The following is a 17,357-nucleotide window of genomic DNA, read 5'->3' on the forward strand; positions in this document are numbered from 1 at the left end:
TCGGTTTCGATGTTAGATTCCAGAGTTTCTCAAGAGGGTCCCTCGTACCCTCTTATAGAGGCACCATGTCCCATATCTTCCAGCGTCATGATCGCCATCCACTGGGGGTCACCGAAAATTCTAGCAAGTTTCCACATTCACATTTTCGGCACATGGTAATCTTCACAATTTTGTCAGCGATCGTGAAGGATCCACCGGGTCCACTGCGTGGAATGTCATCACGGTTTTAAGCTACTATTATGCCCGCTCCGGGTCAACCACAAACTTATGTTTAGTGGCGATGGATGGCAGTAAGTGCACAACAGGCAACGGGATCGGGAATAAAGGGGATGATAACGATCTTAGCTAATCCCGGTCTGTCCAATCACCGTGTCAGCAGCAAATCCTGAAGCCAATCAAAGTTTTAAGTTCTGACGCGGGTTCCTGCAGAGATTTGCTTGGTTGTCCATGATTGATCCAATATGACGCACATGGCTCCCGAAACCTGGCTTGGAGAGTCCACGTTGCTGGCTATGAAACATTGCTCCACCATAATCTGACCTGTGAGTTTGCCCGAGTCCCGTCGGACTTCTCCAGAAAGTGTCCGAGTCAGCAATTGACGGGGATGTCTGGTCAACTCAACAATCGGCGGGCTACCCGGCCTCGGTCCGTGAAGTATCTGATCGATAATCCCGAATACGTTTCTCGACGTGTCAAAAGTGACCGAGCAACGCCTGAGACACAACATAAACGCACCTTAGCTCACTACAATAATACATCACTGTCGTTTGGCTGACCTTTATTCTCGGTCTTTTGCTGCGTATCTCCACTGACAAACTCCGCACACTGCCGTCTCCGGGTCAGCGCGGCTAGAATAGAATGTTCTAGAAACAAACCAGTCAATTTTACTCCATTCCGTCGTTGAAGCTCTGTATACTTGGCCGCATACTACGTACTTGAGACGGTGATCCTCGCGTCCGATGAAAGATGGACTATCAGAATTGTAATTTAATTCATTGGTGTATCAAGATAGAATACAATAAATTCAACCCCCTACAAACCTTCAAATTAGCCTGCAGGATGAAAGGTTGAATACAGACTACCTGGCCCTGGGGATCGCATCATTCATATTGACCTCCTTCAAAGTCAGGCACATCGGGCGGATCTGATGGCAAAATATCCATCCCTGAGGGGTGTTATCTGTCATCAACACCTTGGCTAGTACATGCCATTCTCAAACGGCTCGACAAGGAAAGTCATAATCTTATCGGTAATGAACTGAGCACTAGACAGAGAGTGTATCCTGTGCCCAATCAAGAGGAGAATGACTATCTGTCCAGAACTGGCGCAAGCCTCGAATATCCCTATGCCCCCGTGATTTCCCATCGACAAGAACATTTCAGGATCCCCAAGATCCCACGCATGCCGACATTAAGAGCACGGAGATCGTGAGCTGGATGGAGGACCCAAGTGGTCAGAACCTAGATATATACCCGGAAAGTTATGGGCGGGCTCCCAAGGCACGGCCCGGGGGTAACCCACCATGAACCGTGACAGATTGGGAAGCCAATCTTGATCAAAACCCGTCTTCCTGTACCTGTCGGGTGCTCGGCAAAGGTGGAAAACTGCCAGTACAAAAGTGGAGGAAAGGATGATGATGCCATCAGGGGCCGGGATCACGCTCCCACTGGGCGCTACGCGTATCCGAACTATACACATTGAGGACAATTGAAAAGATCATGCATATCAGTCATCATGTTGCAACTCCAATGAAGGACCAGAACGAGAGAATGCAAAATAATCAAAAGGGGACTATTTTCAAATTTGACCATGTCAGACGATCTTTTTGTCAATTAACGCATCCTTTTCCCCAGTTTGCCCGGCACATCACGTCAACGCCGGCTCGCGTGGAAGTGGACCCGATCGTAATGGCGTGCTTTACGATCGCGATGAGAACACAAACAACGGCCTTTCATTGGGTTCATTATCTCGCGTCAACAGGAAACTTTAGCTTCGTCAAAGACGGATTTGCCGGTGAATAACGCCATGCCTCGCCAGAGTACCCCAGCAATAGGTCATCGGGGCCGAGATCGATTATGCGAAGATCCTTTGATTCGATCTAAGCGATATTTATCAGTGGGCTCTCCCATCCACTCAATCATGGATTGTCTCTTTCACTTTCGCCTGTCTTTGATTTGTGGTCTTCTCCTTGAAGGTGCAATATGGTTGCAAACACTAAGTATGGGACAGACGATGGTCCTGGCAATCCCACCTCCGAAGCAAATGGGTTCACTCCGGTCGCAAATGGACACGACGTCACAAATGACGAGGAAAGTCCATTGCTTCCACAGCCAGATAGTCCAGAGCCCAAGAAAAAAGCTTTGGTGGGCGTGGGCACCATAATCGCGGTTCTCTTGCTCGGTTTGTTGACTTCCTTTGGTTTCCTTGTCGATATGCACGACTAACCTGGGCGATAACGCAGGTGAATTCGTTTCCAATGCCGACGCCACTCTCGTTATGGCCGCCGCTGGCCATATCTCCTCCGAATTTAATCGACTTCGCAACGCGAGCTGGCTCGCTACTGGGTATATGCTGGGTCTATGCGCCGTACAACCAATGGTGAGTTTTTGTGGCCCGAGTCCTCCAGTCTGGCACCTGACGGGGGATAGTACGGCAAATTGAGCGACATCTTCGGTCGCAAACCTCTTCTGTTGTTATCGTACTTCTTGTTCGGAACCGGTTGCATTATAAGGTACTGTTCTGATCTCGCTCTTTCAAGAACACGCAACTCTAATAAATTTCAGCGGCATCGGTTCGCAGATGTGGGTGGTCATCCTTGGTCGCGCGATCAGTGGCATGGGAGGCGGCGGGTGCATGACTATCGGCTCAGTTATTATCACTGGTAAGGAAAATGTGAGTTTCAAGACGCTCCAGTAAAGCTGACTCTCTCTAGATATTGTTCCTAAGCGCGAGGTCGCAACATGGCGAGCGTATGTCAATATCTCCATGACTCTTGGCCGCAGCATCGGCGGTCCCTTGGGCGGATGGCTCAGTGATACTATCGGTTGGCGATGGTACGTCGCGTCACATCTTGTTGTACCAGTCTTACAAAGACAAGGTCTTAACAAAATTTCAGGTTGTTTCTTCTCCAAACACCATTATTTGTCATTGCTGCCATTCTGGTGATCGCCAAGCTCCACGTTGACCAGTCCACAACTCCTGCAAAGCGCGACACTCTATCTCAACTTCGGCAAATCGACTTTTTGGGGATTGCGCTCCTCGGCACATCCATCGTGGCCGTTACGGGTCTTCTGGATCAAGGTGGAAAATCATTTCCATGGCGATCGTGGGTGACTGTGGTGGCCGGTGGCGGAGTGCTCTTCCTGTTGATTTCATTCGTCCTCGTGGAAGCCTATGTCGCCAAAGATCCGATTTTCAATTTGCGTATTCTGCGCAGACCGAATGTGGCCGCTAGCTATCTCATCGGCACCCTTCAGATTACGGCACAGTTGGGTATGATGTTCTCGATTCCTCTTTACTTCCAGGTAACGCAACGCGCCTCGGTCACAGTCGCTGGTGGCCACTTGGTTCCAGCCGTGATCGGTAACACGCTAGGTGGACTTGTTGCCGGTGGGTTCATCCGCCGCACTGGGTATTACAAGATCTTACTTGTTCTGGCGAGCTTGATAGCATCGCTTTCTTATGTACTGCTCTACTTCCGTTGGAATGGGAGTACTGGATTCTGGGAATCCCTCGACATCATTCCTGGGGGCTTGGGCACTGGCATTGCCTCAGCGGCCGCATTCGTTGCCATGACTGCTTCACTGCCTGCAGAAGAGGTTGCCATGGCCACATCTGTTTACATGCTGCTGGTTAGCTTTGCCATGACAGCCGGTGTCACGGTTTCCAACAGCGTCTTGGGGCTGGAGTTTCAACGACAGCTTCGTCGCAACCTTCATGGCCCCGGCTCTGAGACGGTAGGTTTCTTGAAGCAGCCCATATTTGAGGCATTGCTAACTGCTCAACCAGATTATTAAACGTGCAATGGCCGATACTGATTACATCGCCCATTTGACCGGCCACCTCCGCGAGATTGTGGTTGACTGTTACCTGTCCGGTCTCAATCACACGTATAGTAAGCTCTTTCTACTCTATATTTGGCTATACTATTCACTTACTGACATCTTGAAAGTTGTCTCTCTCGGCTGTTCTCTTGCTGCCGCATTTCTTGGCTTGTTCATTCGACACCATCAACTATAGATCTCAAGTACATGCAGCGTCTTTCATTTGCTAAATCTTAGTTCAGTTCATATTCAAAAACAAAACTACATACTAGTTCAGAATTTACTAGAAGAAATCGTATAACATTAGCAAAGACAATTTCTTGCAAGATCACGTCTTCAACCCATCCAACACCGACTACTGTTATCACTATTCCACATCGAATCCAACACCTTCCATTCTCCTGTCATTCCCATGCACCATGTTTACCGCCAGGTGTCACTCTCCGTAACAGCAGTAGTGGCGCAGGCTGCAGGAACAGTGTACGAGCGATTCGGGTCGCTTTCCCATTCGATGCTTCCATCGCTCTCGACCCGAATATACTTGTACTCGAAGCTAGTACCAGCAGGTAGGTCAATGTCCACAAACCAGAGGTTATCACTGGATGTATAGTCTGCTGCACTTAATGCGACTGCATTGTCGGTATCCCAGTCACCCAATTGGCTGATGGAACCTGCGATCTTGATGTTTTCGCCATAGGTGGTCGTTGCGATAAGATCGAATGTAACGGCCACGGAAGTCGGGGTGGTACAGGAGGTAGTGGAAGATGTAGTCGAAGTGGAAGTAGTCGTAGTCTTGGAGGTGGTAGTTCCAGTCGCAGTGGTTGTTGCGCTAGTAGTGGTCGTCGATCCAGACACGCTGGTCAGGGTTGCGGGCCATGAGGTGGAGGTGGCAGTGCTGTAGGTGCCCGTGGCAGATGTGGCGACGCATGTTGCTGGTACACTGCTTGCTGAGTTCTCACCCCAGGCAGCTGGGACGACGGAATTGCGTCGGTTGTTTGCAGACAGCAGAGCGGCGTAGGACCAGGTCAAGTCACGCGCGGATAGTTGGGAGCCGTCAGACTTGGAGAATTGCTCAGACATGGACCCGTTTGTCATGGCATACTTCTCCTATACAGGTATTAACACATCAACTAGAGATAGAGGGTGAATTCTCATATGCTTACCACAATGCTCATATATCCATCGGCATAAGTCTTGACCGCACTGACGATGGTTGAGTAGGTTGCGCTAGATGAGGAATAAGTTCCAGTAGCTGCAGAGCTGTCCATGTCCTGGAAGAAGGACAGAGACACAGAGTTGATAGTCAAAGAACCAATCCGGTTCCACTGGTATAAAGCATCATACAGCACCTCGGCAGCAGCCATCGTGCACAGGTACCAAGGGTTGCCATTGTAGTAAGAGTCCTCGGGGTAACGGCCGACTGCCACGGCAGTGCCTTCAGCGATGCCACTGTTAAGGGTATAGATGGAGGGGGAAAGAGTCAGTGACCACCTTGTGATTAGCCAGTGCTCGAGCGGAGCAAGGCTGAAAAGTGGTGTCATCACAGCCAGCCTCTGGATCAAAGGTGTGAATACTACCCAACAGAGTGTTGGCATCTTTGCCAGTGCGGCTGCTACCGAAGTTGGCCAGGGTGTAAGATCCGGTCCAGAAGGACTGTAGGAAGCAAAGGATCTGCGGGGCCTGTGAGTCGCAGTAAGAGCAAGACGAGCCGACTTGACTAGCAAAAGTGCTACCTTCAACCAGAGCACGGTGCTGCGCTGCAATGGTGAAGAATGATTCGCCGCTGACTTCTTCCCAGAGATCTATCCGTAATGATTAGCGCATAGGATACCTTCACTGGGCTTCCCGAAGAAGAGACTTACCGTATCCCGAGCTATTCCAGTTCTGTGCGACATAGGAGAGATCGTTGCGCACGATGGGCCAGACAATGTTGGTCGCCTGGGTAGTGTAGCCGTTACTCTGAACAATCTTATGTCAGTTTTGTGTGATATTTTAGGACATCATATAACGTACGATCAACCATTGGCCAAACGCAATCAAGGCAGTAGCCCGGAGGGCAGGTCCATCACGCTGTGGGCGACCCCAGGCCCCGGTGAAGGCGCTCTCATCAACGTTGAACTTGGGCTCACCCAGGCCACCAGAGGAGAGAGAACCCGATGGGTTGGAGACAGTCTGGATATACGCCTGAGCGCTGATGTACTCTTCGATCACTGAGAGCAGTGAGGTGTCGCCGTTCTTGAAGAGATCAATCAACACCTTCATCGTCAAGGCGGAGTCGCGTGTCCAAGTATAATAATCTTTCACAGTTAGTATATATATATGGTGTTTCAAATGTCAAGGTCACTTACAATCAGGACTGCTGGTGCTGGGACTAGCAATGATAATGCCCGGGCTTGCACTGGCAGCATAGGCACCACTCGATCCAATGTTATCGAGGATACCCTGTCGTGCAACTGTAGTCTCCGATGTCAGCCATGTGTCAAGGTTGCCAGTTGCACGAGCTGCAAGCTGCGGTGCTGCGACAGCCGCGTGGCCGAAGCTTAGCGCATACAGCGCAGTCCAGAATCGAGGAGCCATGAGGGAAAGAATTTGCTGGTTTTTGTATCTTTTTCATGAGTGCAGATGCCGTCTTTTATACACCGAAAGACCACGGCGAATCTCGCTTCGGTTGGACTGTGAAGCAGATTACAAGGAGCGCCATGGACAACAGGGGGTGGAGAAAAGCAGCGACGCGGCGATCGACAGGATGCAGAGATTGATTGCGCTACTTGTTACTCGTGGCTTGCTTATTTCATTCTATTTGCTTTTTGCATTGTTCGCCGGCGCAGCTCGGTTGTTGATTGTATGTGCCGCGACACGCTGCGGGGTGATGTGATGTGATAGACGAAGTACTCCGCACGCGTCCATCAATAGTCTGTTCATTTGCACTCCACTCTCCTTTGTCATCATTGTGATCGACATAACCCACAGATAAAGTAAAGACTATCCCTACTACCTTCAGTAACTGTCAAGATCTCAGTGCAAAACTTCATACTTTGATAACCATAAACGTAATGATGATCATACTCAAGATCACCAGCTGCAGTTACATCTTTGCCATGTCTGCGGAGTACACTGAGTTTACTGAGGCAATATCGGTGCCTGGAGTTAACACTATCAACACTAATTCTTAGCCCACCAAAACTTCGGCAGGCTTTCTACAACTCCGTTGGACCCCGCAGAATCCCCGTCCCCTGTCCTGACACTTGCGCTTCTCTAGGACCGTTTATTGATATTACCACCAATCTGTATTGCGGGTTCCCCCGTCCCTAGCCCGGTCGGCTTCGCCTAGAGGCGAGGCGTTTTGGCAGAGAATACGATCGGCATGTGAAGCTTCCACGACTTCCATGACTTACGTCTTCTAGGTTCAAGAGCCGAATCCTGCGTGTGAAACTGTGGAGCCGTGAAGAATTTCCGATCCACTCTCCCCACAATGGCCCCGGAGGATCTACCGATTCCAGCCTGGCGCTGCTTGTTAGCGTGGACCTTCGCACCAACATCGGGCATTCGAACCAGAAAGTTCTTCTGGAATGGGACACAGTGATGGGATTGGACGCTTATGAACGGCGCTTCGTCACCGAGCGACAGAGTTGGACTACTTGGGTTAACTTCGGCGAATAATCGTTCTCAGAAACTTGAAACAAATCCCCGTGGGGTCGGGTGTCCTTCCATGAATCTAATTCATTGGCCATTTGGCCCGAGCATGCGGGAGGTCCCCAGCACGGAGATTGGTGTCTGCAAGAACGAGTCCAGGGAGCCGCAGGGCTTGCTAACGATGTGGGGAACCCATCTATAAACCCCAGATGTTGGGCTACCTTTGCATTGATAAATTTCACATATGCAAGCAACTGCCGAGATCATTGCACAGTTCATGAAATTTGAAAACGGTCACTATGAAGGGACTTGCATTGGCAGCAGCATTCCTTTGGAAGGCTGTCGCCGGTCTGACGGCCGCAGAATGGCGCAGTCAATCGATCTACTTTCTTCTAACTGATCGTTTTGGCCGTACAGACAATTCGACCACGGCGACATGCAACGTCAGCGATCGGGTAGGGATCTTTCACGCGTGTTCTACGGTATAGCTTGGATTTTGCTAAATCGATAAACTAGATTTACTGCGGTGGTAGCTGGCAGGGAATCATCAATCACGTATGTTGTTATTCCGCCTAGCAATGTCCATACCCTGCTGATACTTGTTCAAGTTGGATTACATCCAAGGCATGGGATTCACCGCCATTTGGATCACCCCCGTAACAGAACAGCTCTCTCAAGATACTGGAGATGGCGAAGCATATCACGGCTACTGGCAACAAGAGATGTTAGTAGCTCTGCCAGCTCGGCGCGAGCATAAAACTGACCAAGCCACCCAGATACAACGTCAACACAAACTATGGCACTGCTGCCGATCTTCTGGCCCTCTCGGAAGCCCTACACAGTCGAGGCATGTATCTCATGGTAGACGTGGTTGCAAACCACATGGTATGCGTTCTTTACTGGAATATCAAGATTTGCTCACTGACTTAGACCACAGGGATATGATGGAGCTGGTAACACTGTTGACTACAGTGTTTTCAACCCCTTCGATTCTTCTTCTTACTTCCATTCGTATTGTGAGATTAGTGATTACTCAAATCAGACAAACGTGGAGGACTGCTGGCTCGGAGATACTACCGTCTCCCTTCCTGATCTGGACACGACTCTTTCTTCAGTTCAGACTATCTGGTACAACTGGGTGACCGACCTTGTTTCCAATTATTCCAGTAAGTATCCTTCCTGAGATTCTTTGGAATTAATGAAACTGCTAACATACCCTTACAAAGTTGATGGGCTACGAATTGATACAGTCAAGCACGTCCAGAAGTCATTCTGGCCTGGCTACAACAGCGCTGCAGGTGTCTACTGTGTGGGAGAGGTTTTCGATGGTGATCCAGCATATACATGTCCCTACCAGAGCTACCTAGATGGTGTTCTAAACTATCCCGTGTACGTTCCTCGTTGTATTGATAGTACCATTGCTGACCCCTACCAGTTATTATCAACTTCTCTACGCTTTCGAGTCAACAAGTGGCAGCATCAGCGATCTTTACAACATGATCAACTCTGTTGCATCTGACTGCTCCGACCCGACCTTACTTGGAAACTTTATCGAGAATCATGACAACCCACGTTTTGCTTCGTACGTTCTCCTAGTCTTGTATATTGATGCGCCACTGACATGAAATCTTAGCTACACGAGCGATTATTCTCAAGCGAAGAATGTACTCTCCTACATCTTCTTCTCTGACGGTATTCCCATTGTCTATGCTGGTCAGGAGCAACACTATAGTGGCGGCAGTGACCCTGCTAACCGTGAGGCAACCTGGCTTTCTGGATACGACACGACGGCTGAGCTCTATGAATGGATAACCTCCACAAACAAGATTCGCAGTCTCGCCGTTTCCATGGACACTTCTTACATAACTTCCAAGGTATGCTTCGGCGACCCATTTATGGCAAGCAAGGACTAATTCGGACATGTAGAACGACGCTTTCTACACTGATAGCAATACCATCGCTATGAAGAAAGGTTCGAGTGGCTCGCAGGTTATCACGGTCCTTTCGAACCTTGGCTCATCGGGAAGCTCGTATACCTTGACTCTCAGCGGAAGCGGTTATTCGTCCGGCACCAAACTGATGGAGATGTATACCTGCACTGCTGTTACTGTTGATTCTAGCGGTAACATCGCCGTACCGATGACTTCCGGACTCCCTCGAGTCTACATACTGGCCTCCTCGGCTTGCTCTATCTGTAGTTCTGCCTGCTCAACAACTACAACCTCGTCGGCAACTTCGACCGCCGCGACAACATCAACGACACTCAAAACTACCACATCCTCCTCCACAAGTTGTACACAGGCTACTGCGTTGCCTGTTCTGTTCAAAGAGATTGTAATCACTTCATACGGTCAGAACATCTACATCTCGGGCTCGATCAGTGAGCTCGGTGACTGGGATACCTCTAACGCTATTGCCTTATCCGCCAATCAATATACCTCGTCCAACCCTCTATGGTATGTTGTGGTGACGATTCCCGTGGGGACGTCATTTGAATACAAGTTTATCGAGGAGACGAGCGGGTCTAGCACGATTACTTGGGAAAGTGATCCAAATCGCTCATATACGGTGCCAACCGGCTGTGCAGGCTCAACAGCAACTGTCACAGCAACTTGGAGATAGTTGATATAGCAGTTATAAGCCAACAATGAATCACCTGTTTGGCTTCAGTGATCGTATGCGTCATATCATTTCTTCATTTCAATGTAGACATCGTAAAAATATTATAAACGGTAAAGAGTGCAACCACTTTTCCAACCCATGGCCAGCTGGGGCGCTTAGATGTGGAACGAACCGACGTTTTCCGAGATAAAATCAAAGGTGTCTTGACGGAAGTTATCTTCTAGCAAAGCTCCATGGTCATTGAAGAAATTCATCAGGGTTTGATTGGCGCTCCACTGGGGCCAGTCCATGTAGCTTGATGCCTTGGAGTTGGGATCCAGGTCATAGACAAAGGACAGGTAGTATGAATGGATTGATTGGGAGGCATAGTTGGGCAAAATTCCATAGAACACTTGCAGAATATCCGACCCGTGGAAGGTGCCTAGGATGGGCGTTCCGTAGTCGTACGATGAGAGATATGACCAGAAAGGGACATCAGGCTTCACCTTGGCGGCGAGCGTCAAGAAAGCTCGCCGGGTAATGGTAAAAGTGAGATCGCCCAGTATCGCAGCAATGCGTTTGTACTGGGGATACCAGTTATTAAAAACACTAGTCCGGAAGGGGGAGCCATCGGTTGTGGTATCAGGGTAAGTTGCGACCAATTCTTCCAGCTGCTCGCGTGAAGCATCAAAGAAGAAGAGATTCTGTAGATAGTCAACAATTTGGTTTGTCGTGCTGATGTTTGCCTGGAACAATGCAAAGATCGTCCCTTCGTCTTCCTGGTCACCAATGATGAAAGGGACCGAGGCGTACTTGCCGTTAGTAACCAGAACCTCAGGTGAGTCTGTGAGCACTGTGCCATCCGGACGAGGTAGATAGGAGAGCGCAACGGAATTATAAGACAGAATCCCAGGCACAGAGTTAGCCGCATCCAGGAATGTCGTATAGTCCAGTCCACGCAAGCACTCCAAAGTATCCGATGCACTGGAACAGCCAGCAGACTCCACGACCTTGTCATAGACAGCTTGACCTTTGACTCCATCTACGGGATCGGCAGGTACAATGCTTCCCGAGTTCATTATTCCAGCTCGGAAGAGCGGTGCGCCGTTGTAAGTGTTGTCACCGTCATAAAGAGCCATCTGATCAAAGACGGATATCGATCCAGCGGATTCGCCCCAGATAGTCACTTTAGTCGGATCACCGCCAAATGCTTTGATGTTATCTGCGATCCATTCCAAGGCGAGGCGTTGGTCTAGGAGACCCAGGTTCGCGGAACCGTCTTTGAGGATCTCCGAGCCTGGCATAAAGCCAAAGCCACCCACACGATAGTTGATAGCAACGAATACAATTGGCATACCCAAGTTCATAGATGCAGAAACTAAGCCAGTCCCATCATACATGCTTGTTGATCCAAGTTCAAAGCCACCACCGAAGATCCAAACCAAGACAGGTAGGTTTGCACCAGCTTCGGTTCCAGTTGGACGCCGGATACTGACAGTCAAGCAGTCTTCGCCAGCATCGGTGGCGGTTTGAAACAGTGGGATATTGGCCAGCTCCCCAATCACAGAGATCGGAAAATCGCTAGTGTCGGTCGTGAAATAAAACTGGGGGCATGATTTGGCGGACCCGGTAGCTTGGACTGTCCCTAGTGACGTCTGGATTGCTTGGGGAGGTTTCAGACGAAGTGAAGCCGTCGGTGCCTGTGCAAATGGAATTCCATTGAAACTATCAATGCTGTTCGATCCGGATGAGCCAATAACTGTGGCTTGAGGCTGTGAGATGGTCACTGTTGGTGCGCCAGCTCGCTTCAAGTTGGCTGGAGCAGCGAACACCACAGGCACGGTGGCCAAGAGGGCAATGTGAAGCAAGTAAAGCATCTTGACACTGTTTCAACTGCAATATAGTGGCAAAACTCTGGCACAGGACCAATTAAATTCCTTGTTGCCTCGATTTCGCTCATCGTCATTCATTCTTGGAGCGGCCAAGGGATCCCTTTAAACCTCATCCCCACATCACCACCCACCTCCAGGATGGAAGCATTGTCAAGCTTGACGAAGAATAATCAACATGTGGTTCCTCGGTTGACGGTTAACGTTGAGCAATCGCCTCTATCTTTCATGCTTTTCGAGACCCCGCCGCGGGGTAGAGAAGATTCGGTCAAGAAGTATTCCTGTCTGAAAGAGGAATATCCGCCGGCTCCATGGTCATGCGGTGCCCCAAGCGACACTCACTAGCATCTAAGTAAACGAGTAAGCTTCTTCATCAAGAAGTTAGCCCTTCACAAATCCCCCCTCCAAAAACCAACTGCGTGATTTCTGGTTGGATAGAGGCACTGCTATGTCCTGCGCCTTCACCCGGCTTATTTCGGGCTTGGCCGTGCGCACGTTACGAGGCTGCGGTCGCACACTTTCAGAAAAGTTTCGTGGCCGTCTGCTGACCATGAATCAAGGAAGCAAAGGACTTAAGGGAGCGTATGGGGAATGTGAAATCCGTGCGGATCCCGGAATGCACAATGACAACAGCACCTATGAGCGAATCGCGGGGAGCGCGGGGAACATCCCTGCCTTTTCTGGGGACGCCCGGTGGAGTTGGCCCAGCGATCAACCGGTTGGAATCGGCACAAATCTGATGTTGCCATGCGAGAACAGAAGGAATAGACCGATTATTTTGCTGAAAATGTTGTGCAGCTGACGAGGTTTGTTTGACGAAAATGAAATTATTGGTTGGCACCCCTGTGTTCCTGGAAGACTAACAGACTCGGAGAAAAGGCACTCCAGTGGGCATCACAAGGCTATGTGTATGTGGATTGACAAAGGCCCGTCTGGAATTGAACTCAATTTACAAGCACAAAAACAAAGTGCGCCGTTTGAACTTCCCGGCACTCTATATCTAGGAAGAAGAGACTCTGGGTATATATTACTTGTGATAACCGCCTGAGTGACTTACAAAGCGCAGTTCGCGCCAGTCACCTGCAGCAAATACTCGGCTATTCCCCGGTTCTGCATGTCTTCGCAGATTCATACGACCCTACGTCACTGATAATGATGTGTCTTCTCTACCAAGAGCCTGAGCCGTTTCCAAACTCAAAATCCTCCAGACCACGCAAGAGAGATTTATGCAGTCGTTCGAAAGATCCGTGTATGTATGATTGATGGGATAAAAGTGAGATCAAAAAGTATTGGCCATATGCAGCATCGGAGGCGGCCTCGATTAGTTCATCCTTCCGTTCCAGATTGGGCCTCTACACATTTAAGTGACTTAGTTCGCCTGCTTTCGCTTCTTTGTTTTTGTACTGACGTCCTGTAAAATGCCACAAGTGCTTCTCCGTTCGATCTTTCGCATGTTTCATGACAGGCATCTACACCTTTTACAAATATAGGGCCTTTTGTGCCTTTAATCTCAGGGGATAGACATCTTATAGCTTAGGGTTGGAGAACGGATTGATATTATCGCAAAACAGTGTCGAACAACTGCTGACAAAAACGACCCTTTTGATCAATCTTTTTCTTAGGTATATGCATTTATTACATGCTATGTCCTGGTCTATGCATTACCCGGAAGCTTGAAGGGCCGCCTGGCCGGGGTACCTGGACTGTAACACCTCCAGTCAATGTTTTATAAGCGTGCGTCCCAGGCGTTACTTTGCATTTTTAACTGTTTAAACAGTAACATTTGTTTCTTTTGCTAATTTAGAGACCGAGTTTTGGCACCGGTCATCTATTAAATTCGTGTGTCGCAATATTAGCCATTGGACAGACGAAGAAATAGGAGTCGGAAAAATCTAAACGCGATGGCTAAGAAATAATGGAAACTGTGGAAGGCAAAAATAATGGAGAACGACGAAATCCATCCTTGATTGCAGCTTGAGAATAAACGTGCAAATATTCAAGAAATTATGTTGCCAGCCAAAATCAACGCCGATATAAATGCGAGACATGTGTCTAGAATAACCCCGTTTACACTTGTACAAACCCCTCAACGCTCGGCATGCTGCCAACCTTCCCATCGCTCAAAATCCCCTGTGTCCAAGTCAAATAGATCCAGCATTCGCCCCACGCTTTGGTCGACCAACTCATCCACGGATGCCGCACGGATGTAGTATGCTGGAACCGGCGGGAAAATGATTGCGCCGGCACGGGATACTTCCAACATGTTCCGCAGGTGAATCTCGCTTAGTGGCGTCTCCCGAGCGACCAAGACGAGTCGTCGCCGCTCTTTGAGCATTACGTCTGCCGTGCGGGAGATGAGATCGTCACAGAAACCACTGTGGATGGCAGCGAGCGTCTTCATGCTGCAAGGAACGACAATCATGCCGTCTGCTTTGAAAGAGCCGCTTGAAATCGGCGCTGCCATATCGTTGATGGAGTGAACATGATCGGCTAGAGCCTTCACATTAGACGGGTGGTAATCGGTTTCGTATTTGATGGTCGCTTCGGCCCATTTGCTCATCACCAGGTGTGTTTCCACATTTAAGCGACGCAAAGCAATTAGACACTTTATACCCAAGACTGCGCCTGTCGCACCAGTCATGGCCACAACGATCCGTTTGCGTCGTTGAGTAGGTGACTGATGTGTGAGTGCTCGGTTTTCAGAGCTCACTGATGGCATTGCTGTGTCAGGCTGACTTCCCCCGGGAGTGGAGCAACCAGACTGAGGGGTGTTATGGCCAGAAAGTAGTGACAGCATTGAAGACTCGGGGTGCTTTAGATTTGTTATCGAAGATGCTGAACTGTTCCTGGACTTGGCAGATGCTGAAGAATGCTTTGACTGGGGCGGCTATTCACTAAAGTCGGCAGAGGTGGATCTTATATATTGGAACCAAGTGGCGAAGGCAACGACATCGAAGTGGACATTCAATTATAAGAAAATTCTCACTCCATCCCGAACAACCGGCAATCCGAGTAGCATCGGCCCGATTACGATGGGAGGCAGAAGCCCCCGAGGCCTCCGAGATCCGAGGCTCCGAAGCCGAGGCCCCGAGAAACACGCAAAAGTCGGTCAGCTCGCCCCAGATCGAAGCAGTGATGTCACTTCAGGTTTAATAATGTAGGTGATGTAGAAAAAATAGTAATCCTGCATTTCTGGGCGAATTTCTTAAACAAGTTCAAGAAAGTCCCCCCCCAAACAGATCTTCGGCATTTTAGCTAATTTGATGAAGCTGGGAACACGCGATCAGTCATCTTCAGGTTCTCCGGCATGATACGCTGTGTTACGATCTTCAACTAGGTTTCAAGAGCAGGTATATTTCTTACTATCGACAAACAAAGGCCTGTCCAAAACTATATGCACTTTCAACTGCCATCATCCTCGCCGACTGGTGTCCTTCAAGTTACTACGGTCTCTTGGTCAAGTGCGTCCATATCAAGCACTCAACTTGTCTCCTTCTGGAACGTAGGGCGTTTCAAAAGGACGCTCTGCTTGTGGCGTAATGCGTGCCAAGTGACGACGCTCGCCTGTCGTCCAGTCAATAATCGCAGAGTGGGCGGTCACTCGGTTCTTGGTAATCATTAGTCTCTAAATCCCCTCATCATGTTCCATAAACGGTAGGGTGCTTACATCCCAAATCACCACTGTCTTTGGCGCCCATCGGATGCGGGCCTGATAGTCAATGCCGCGACCGACATGAGCCAGCAAGAATCCCAGAAGAGCATCACTTTCCTCAGTTTTAAGACCAACAATGCTCCGAGTGACTTGTGTACTTGTCAGCCTAGGTATGTTTTGCCATCCGCAAGGAAATACTCACAACCTCCGTTGACGAAAAGAGCCTTCTCACCCGTGACGGGATGGGTGCGAACGATTGGATGCTCATTCTTCACCGGATCTCTTCTATCAACTCCTCCACGCTTTAGACTGTTTTCGGCTTGCTCGAATCCAGAATGCACAGCTTTGAGACCATGGAGACGCTCTTTGATCGCGGGTGAGAGCCGGTTATATGCCTCAACCTGGTTAACAAAAATAGTGTCTCCACCCACCTCTGGACCGTCAAGAAGGTACAGGAAAGTGGTTCCAGGGGGTTGCTGCTCATAAGTAACATCAGAATGCCACGAGACGCTGCTGTTCTTTGCCGCAAGGTATTCATCATACTCCCATGCGTTCTTATTCCGGTGAACAAGATGGATCTCCGGGTACCCCTCCGGAGCTCCGCTAGTGGGGTGGATATGGTGTCGCCCAAAATAGCCTCCAAAATCGAGGGCGTCTTGGATAGGTAAGTCTGCAAAATCTTGATCTCTGAATGCTACAACTTTGCGTTGAGCAACGAGGAGAGCAAGCTGATCTTTTCCGGCTGCAGTGAGCTTGCTCAGCTGAACACCTGTAACTTCGGATCCGATAGTCGGGGTGAGTTTTTGAATCTGAGATCCTTCTGGAAGAAGATCTTTGAAGGACGGGTCGGCATCTTTGCCATGATCAATATGCGTGAATGGCTCGAGAGGGGGGTATTTTTCGCCATGATCCCAGACAGGCAGATAGTGTTGATACTGTTAGTAGATCTCCAATCAGTATTTCTTGCAGTAAATAATGATCGAGAGATATCTTACCTTGGCAGTGGACTTTCCTCCTTCTTCATCAATTATTCGCCTCACTTTGGGCTTGCTCACGCTCGCCTTTGGGTCGACCTTTACAGGAACGACGACCTCGGCAGTGACCGTGTTCGCAACAGAGGGTGCCATTTGTTGAGGAGATTCTTGTATAGGAAACTTTGTGCTTGATAAAGAAAATGGGTAGATATGCTTGCAGTATCGACAGGGAACAAAAGCGAGCGGGCTTATACATATATAGTTGTTGCTATACAGTTATCTCCTCTAAGCCTCGCATCATCCCATCACGAAATCACGTATCGATTTACCACAAAGCAAGATCTTGCGCAATCGGTTTGCTATGCTCGGGCCCTGAAAATACGTTTTTGCTTTGGCAATTTGCAAGTCACGTCGTCGGTGACTTTGAATTCGTGCCATTATGACGGCATTTTTTTAAGCCGGTTCAACATTAATAGTTAATATCCAGTTCAATTTCTATGCTGAGGATCTGACGGAGGGTATCAAATGACATTAATGGGATAATTGAACGGAGCTGTGGACTTAT

At 49.1% G+C, this 17,357-nt stretch overlaps 6 protein-coding genes across 6 annotated transcripts; 2 read left to right on the forward strand and 4 right to left on the reverse strand.

Annotated features, from left to right (window-relative positions):
- Window positions 1-2,231: 2,231 nt before the first annotated feature.
- Window positions 2,232-4,239, forward strand: N7458_005898 (uncharacterized protein; the record flags this gene model as incomplete). Its single annotated transcript, XM_056909280.1, has 8 exons — window positions 2,232-2,400; window positions 2,462-2,598; window positions 2,649-2,731; window positions 2,784-2,881; window positions 2,933-3,053; window positions 3,116-3,956; window positions 4,009-4,114; window positions 4,172-4,239. Coding segments are annotated over 8 exons (1,623 nt in total), but the record flags the coding sequence as incomplete, so codon positions are not given.
- Window positions 4,240-4,466: 227 nt separating this feature from the next.
- On the reverse strand, window positions 4,467-6,620 carry N7458_005899 (uncharacterized protein; the record flags this gene model as incomplete). Its single annotated transcript, XM_056909281.1, has 6 exons — window positions 4,467-5,150; window positions 5,207-5,567; window positions 5,626-5,845; window positions 5,906-6,002; window positions 6,057-6,340; window positions 6,392-6,620. The coding sequence occupies 6 exons, from the start codon at window positions 6,618-6,620 to the stop codon at window positions 4,467-4,469; spliced, it is 1,875 nt and encodes a 624-aa protein (XP_056764985.1).
- Window positions 6,621-7,975: 1,355 nt separating this feature from the next.
- On the forward strand, window positions 7,976-10,298 carry N7458_005900 (putative alpha-amylase; the record flags this gene model as incomplete). The annotated part of the gene is made up of 9 exons (XM_056909282.1): window positions 7,976-8,131; window positions 8,193-8,231; window positions 8,285-8,400; window positions 8,453-8,561; window positions 8,614-8,842; window positions 8,903-9,065; window positions 9,112-9,258; window positions 9,310-9,550; window positions 9,603-10,298. 9 exons carry the CDS (start codon window positions 7,976-7,978, stop codon window positions 10,296-10,298), a joined length of 1,896 nt encoding a protein of 631 aa, XP_056764986.1.
- Window positions 10,299-10,453: 155 nt separating this feature from the next.
- Window positions 10,454-12,154, reverse strand: N7458_005901 (putative extracellular lipase; the record flags this gene model as incomplete). Its single annotated transcript, XM_056909283.1, has 1 exon — window positions 10,454-12,154. The coding sequence occupies one exon, from the start codon at window positions 12,152-12,154 to the stop codon at window positions 10,454-10,456; it is 1,701 nt and encodes a 566-aa protein (XP_056764987.1).
- A 2,098-nt stretch (window positions 12,155-14,252) lies between these two features.
- Window positions 14,253-14,885, reverse strand: N7458_005902 (UbiX family flavin prenyltransferase; the record flags this gene model as incomplete). The annotated part of the gene is made up of 1 exon (XM_056909284.1): window positions 14,253-14,885. One exon carries the CDS (start codon window positions 14,883-14,885, stop codon window positions 14,253-14,255), a length of 633 nt encoding a protein of 210 aa, XP_056764988.1.
- Window positions 14,886-15,638: 753 nt separating this feature from the next.
- On the reverse strand, window positions 15,639-16,945 carry N7458_005903 (TauD/TfdA dioxygenase family protein; the record flags this gene model as incomplete). The annotated part of the gene is made up of 4 exons (XM_056909285.1): window positions 15,639-15,773; window positions 15,834-15,967; window positions 16,021-16,753; window positions 16,814-16,945. The coding sequence occupies 4 exons, from the start codon at window positions 16,943-16,945 to the stop codon at window positions 15,639-15,641; spliced, it is 1,134 nt and encodes a 377-aa protein (XP_056764989.1).
- Window positions 16,946-17,357: the final 412 nt, after the last annotated feature.

The sequence above is a fragment of the Penicillium daleae genome (assembly GCF_028827525.1).
Source record: "Penicillium daleae strain IBT 16125 chromosome Unknown utg000006l_segment0_segment0, whole genome shotgun sequence".
NCBI classification, from domain to species: domain Eukaryota; kingdom Fungi; phylum Ascomycota; class Eurotiomycetes; order Eurotiales; family Aspergillaceae; genus Penicillium; species Penicillium daleae.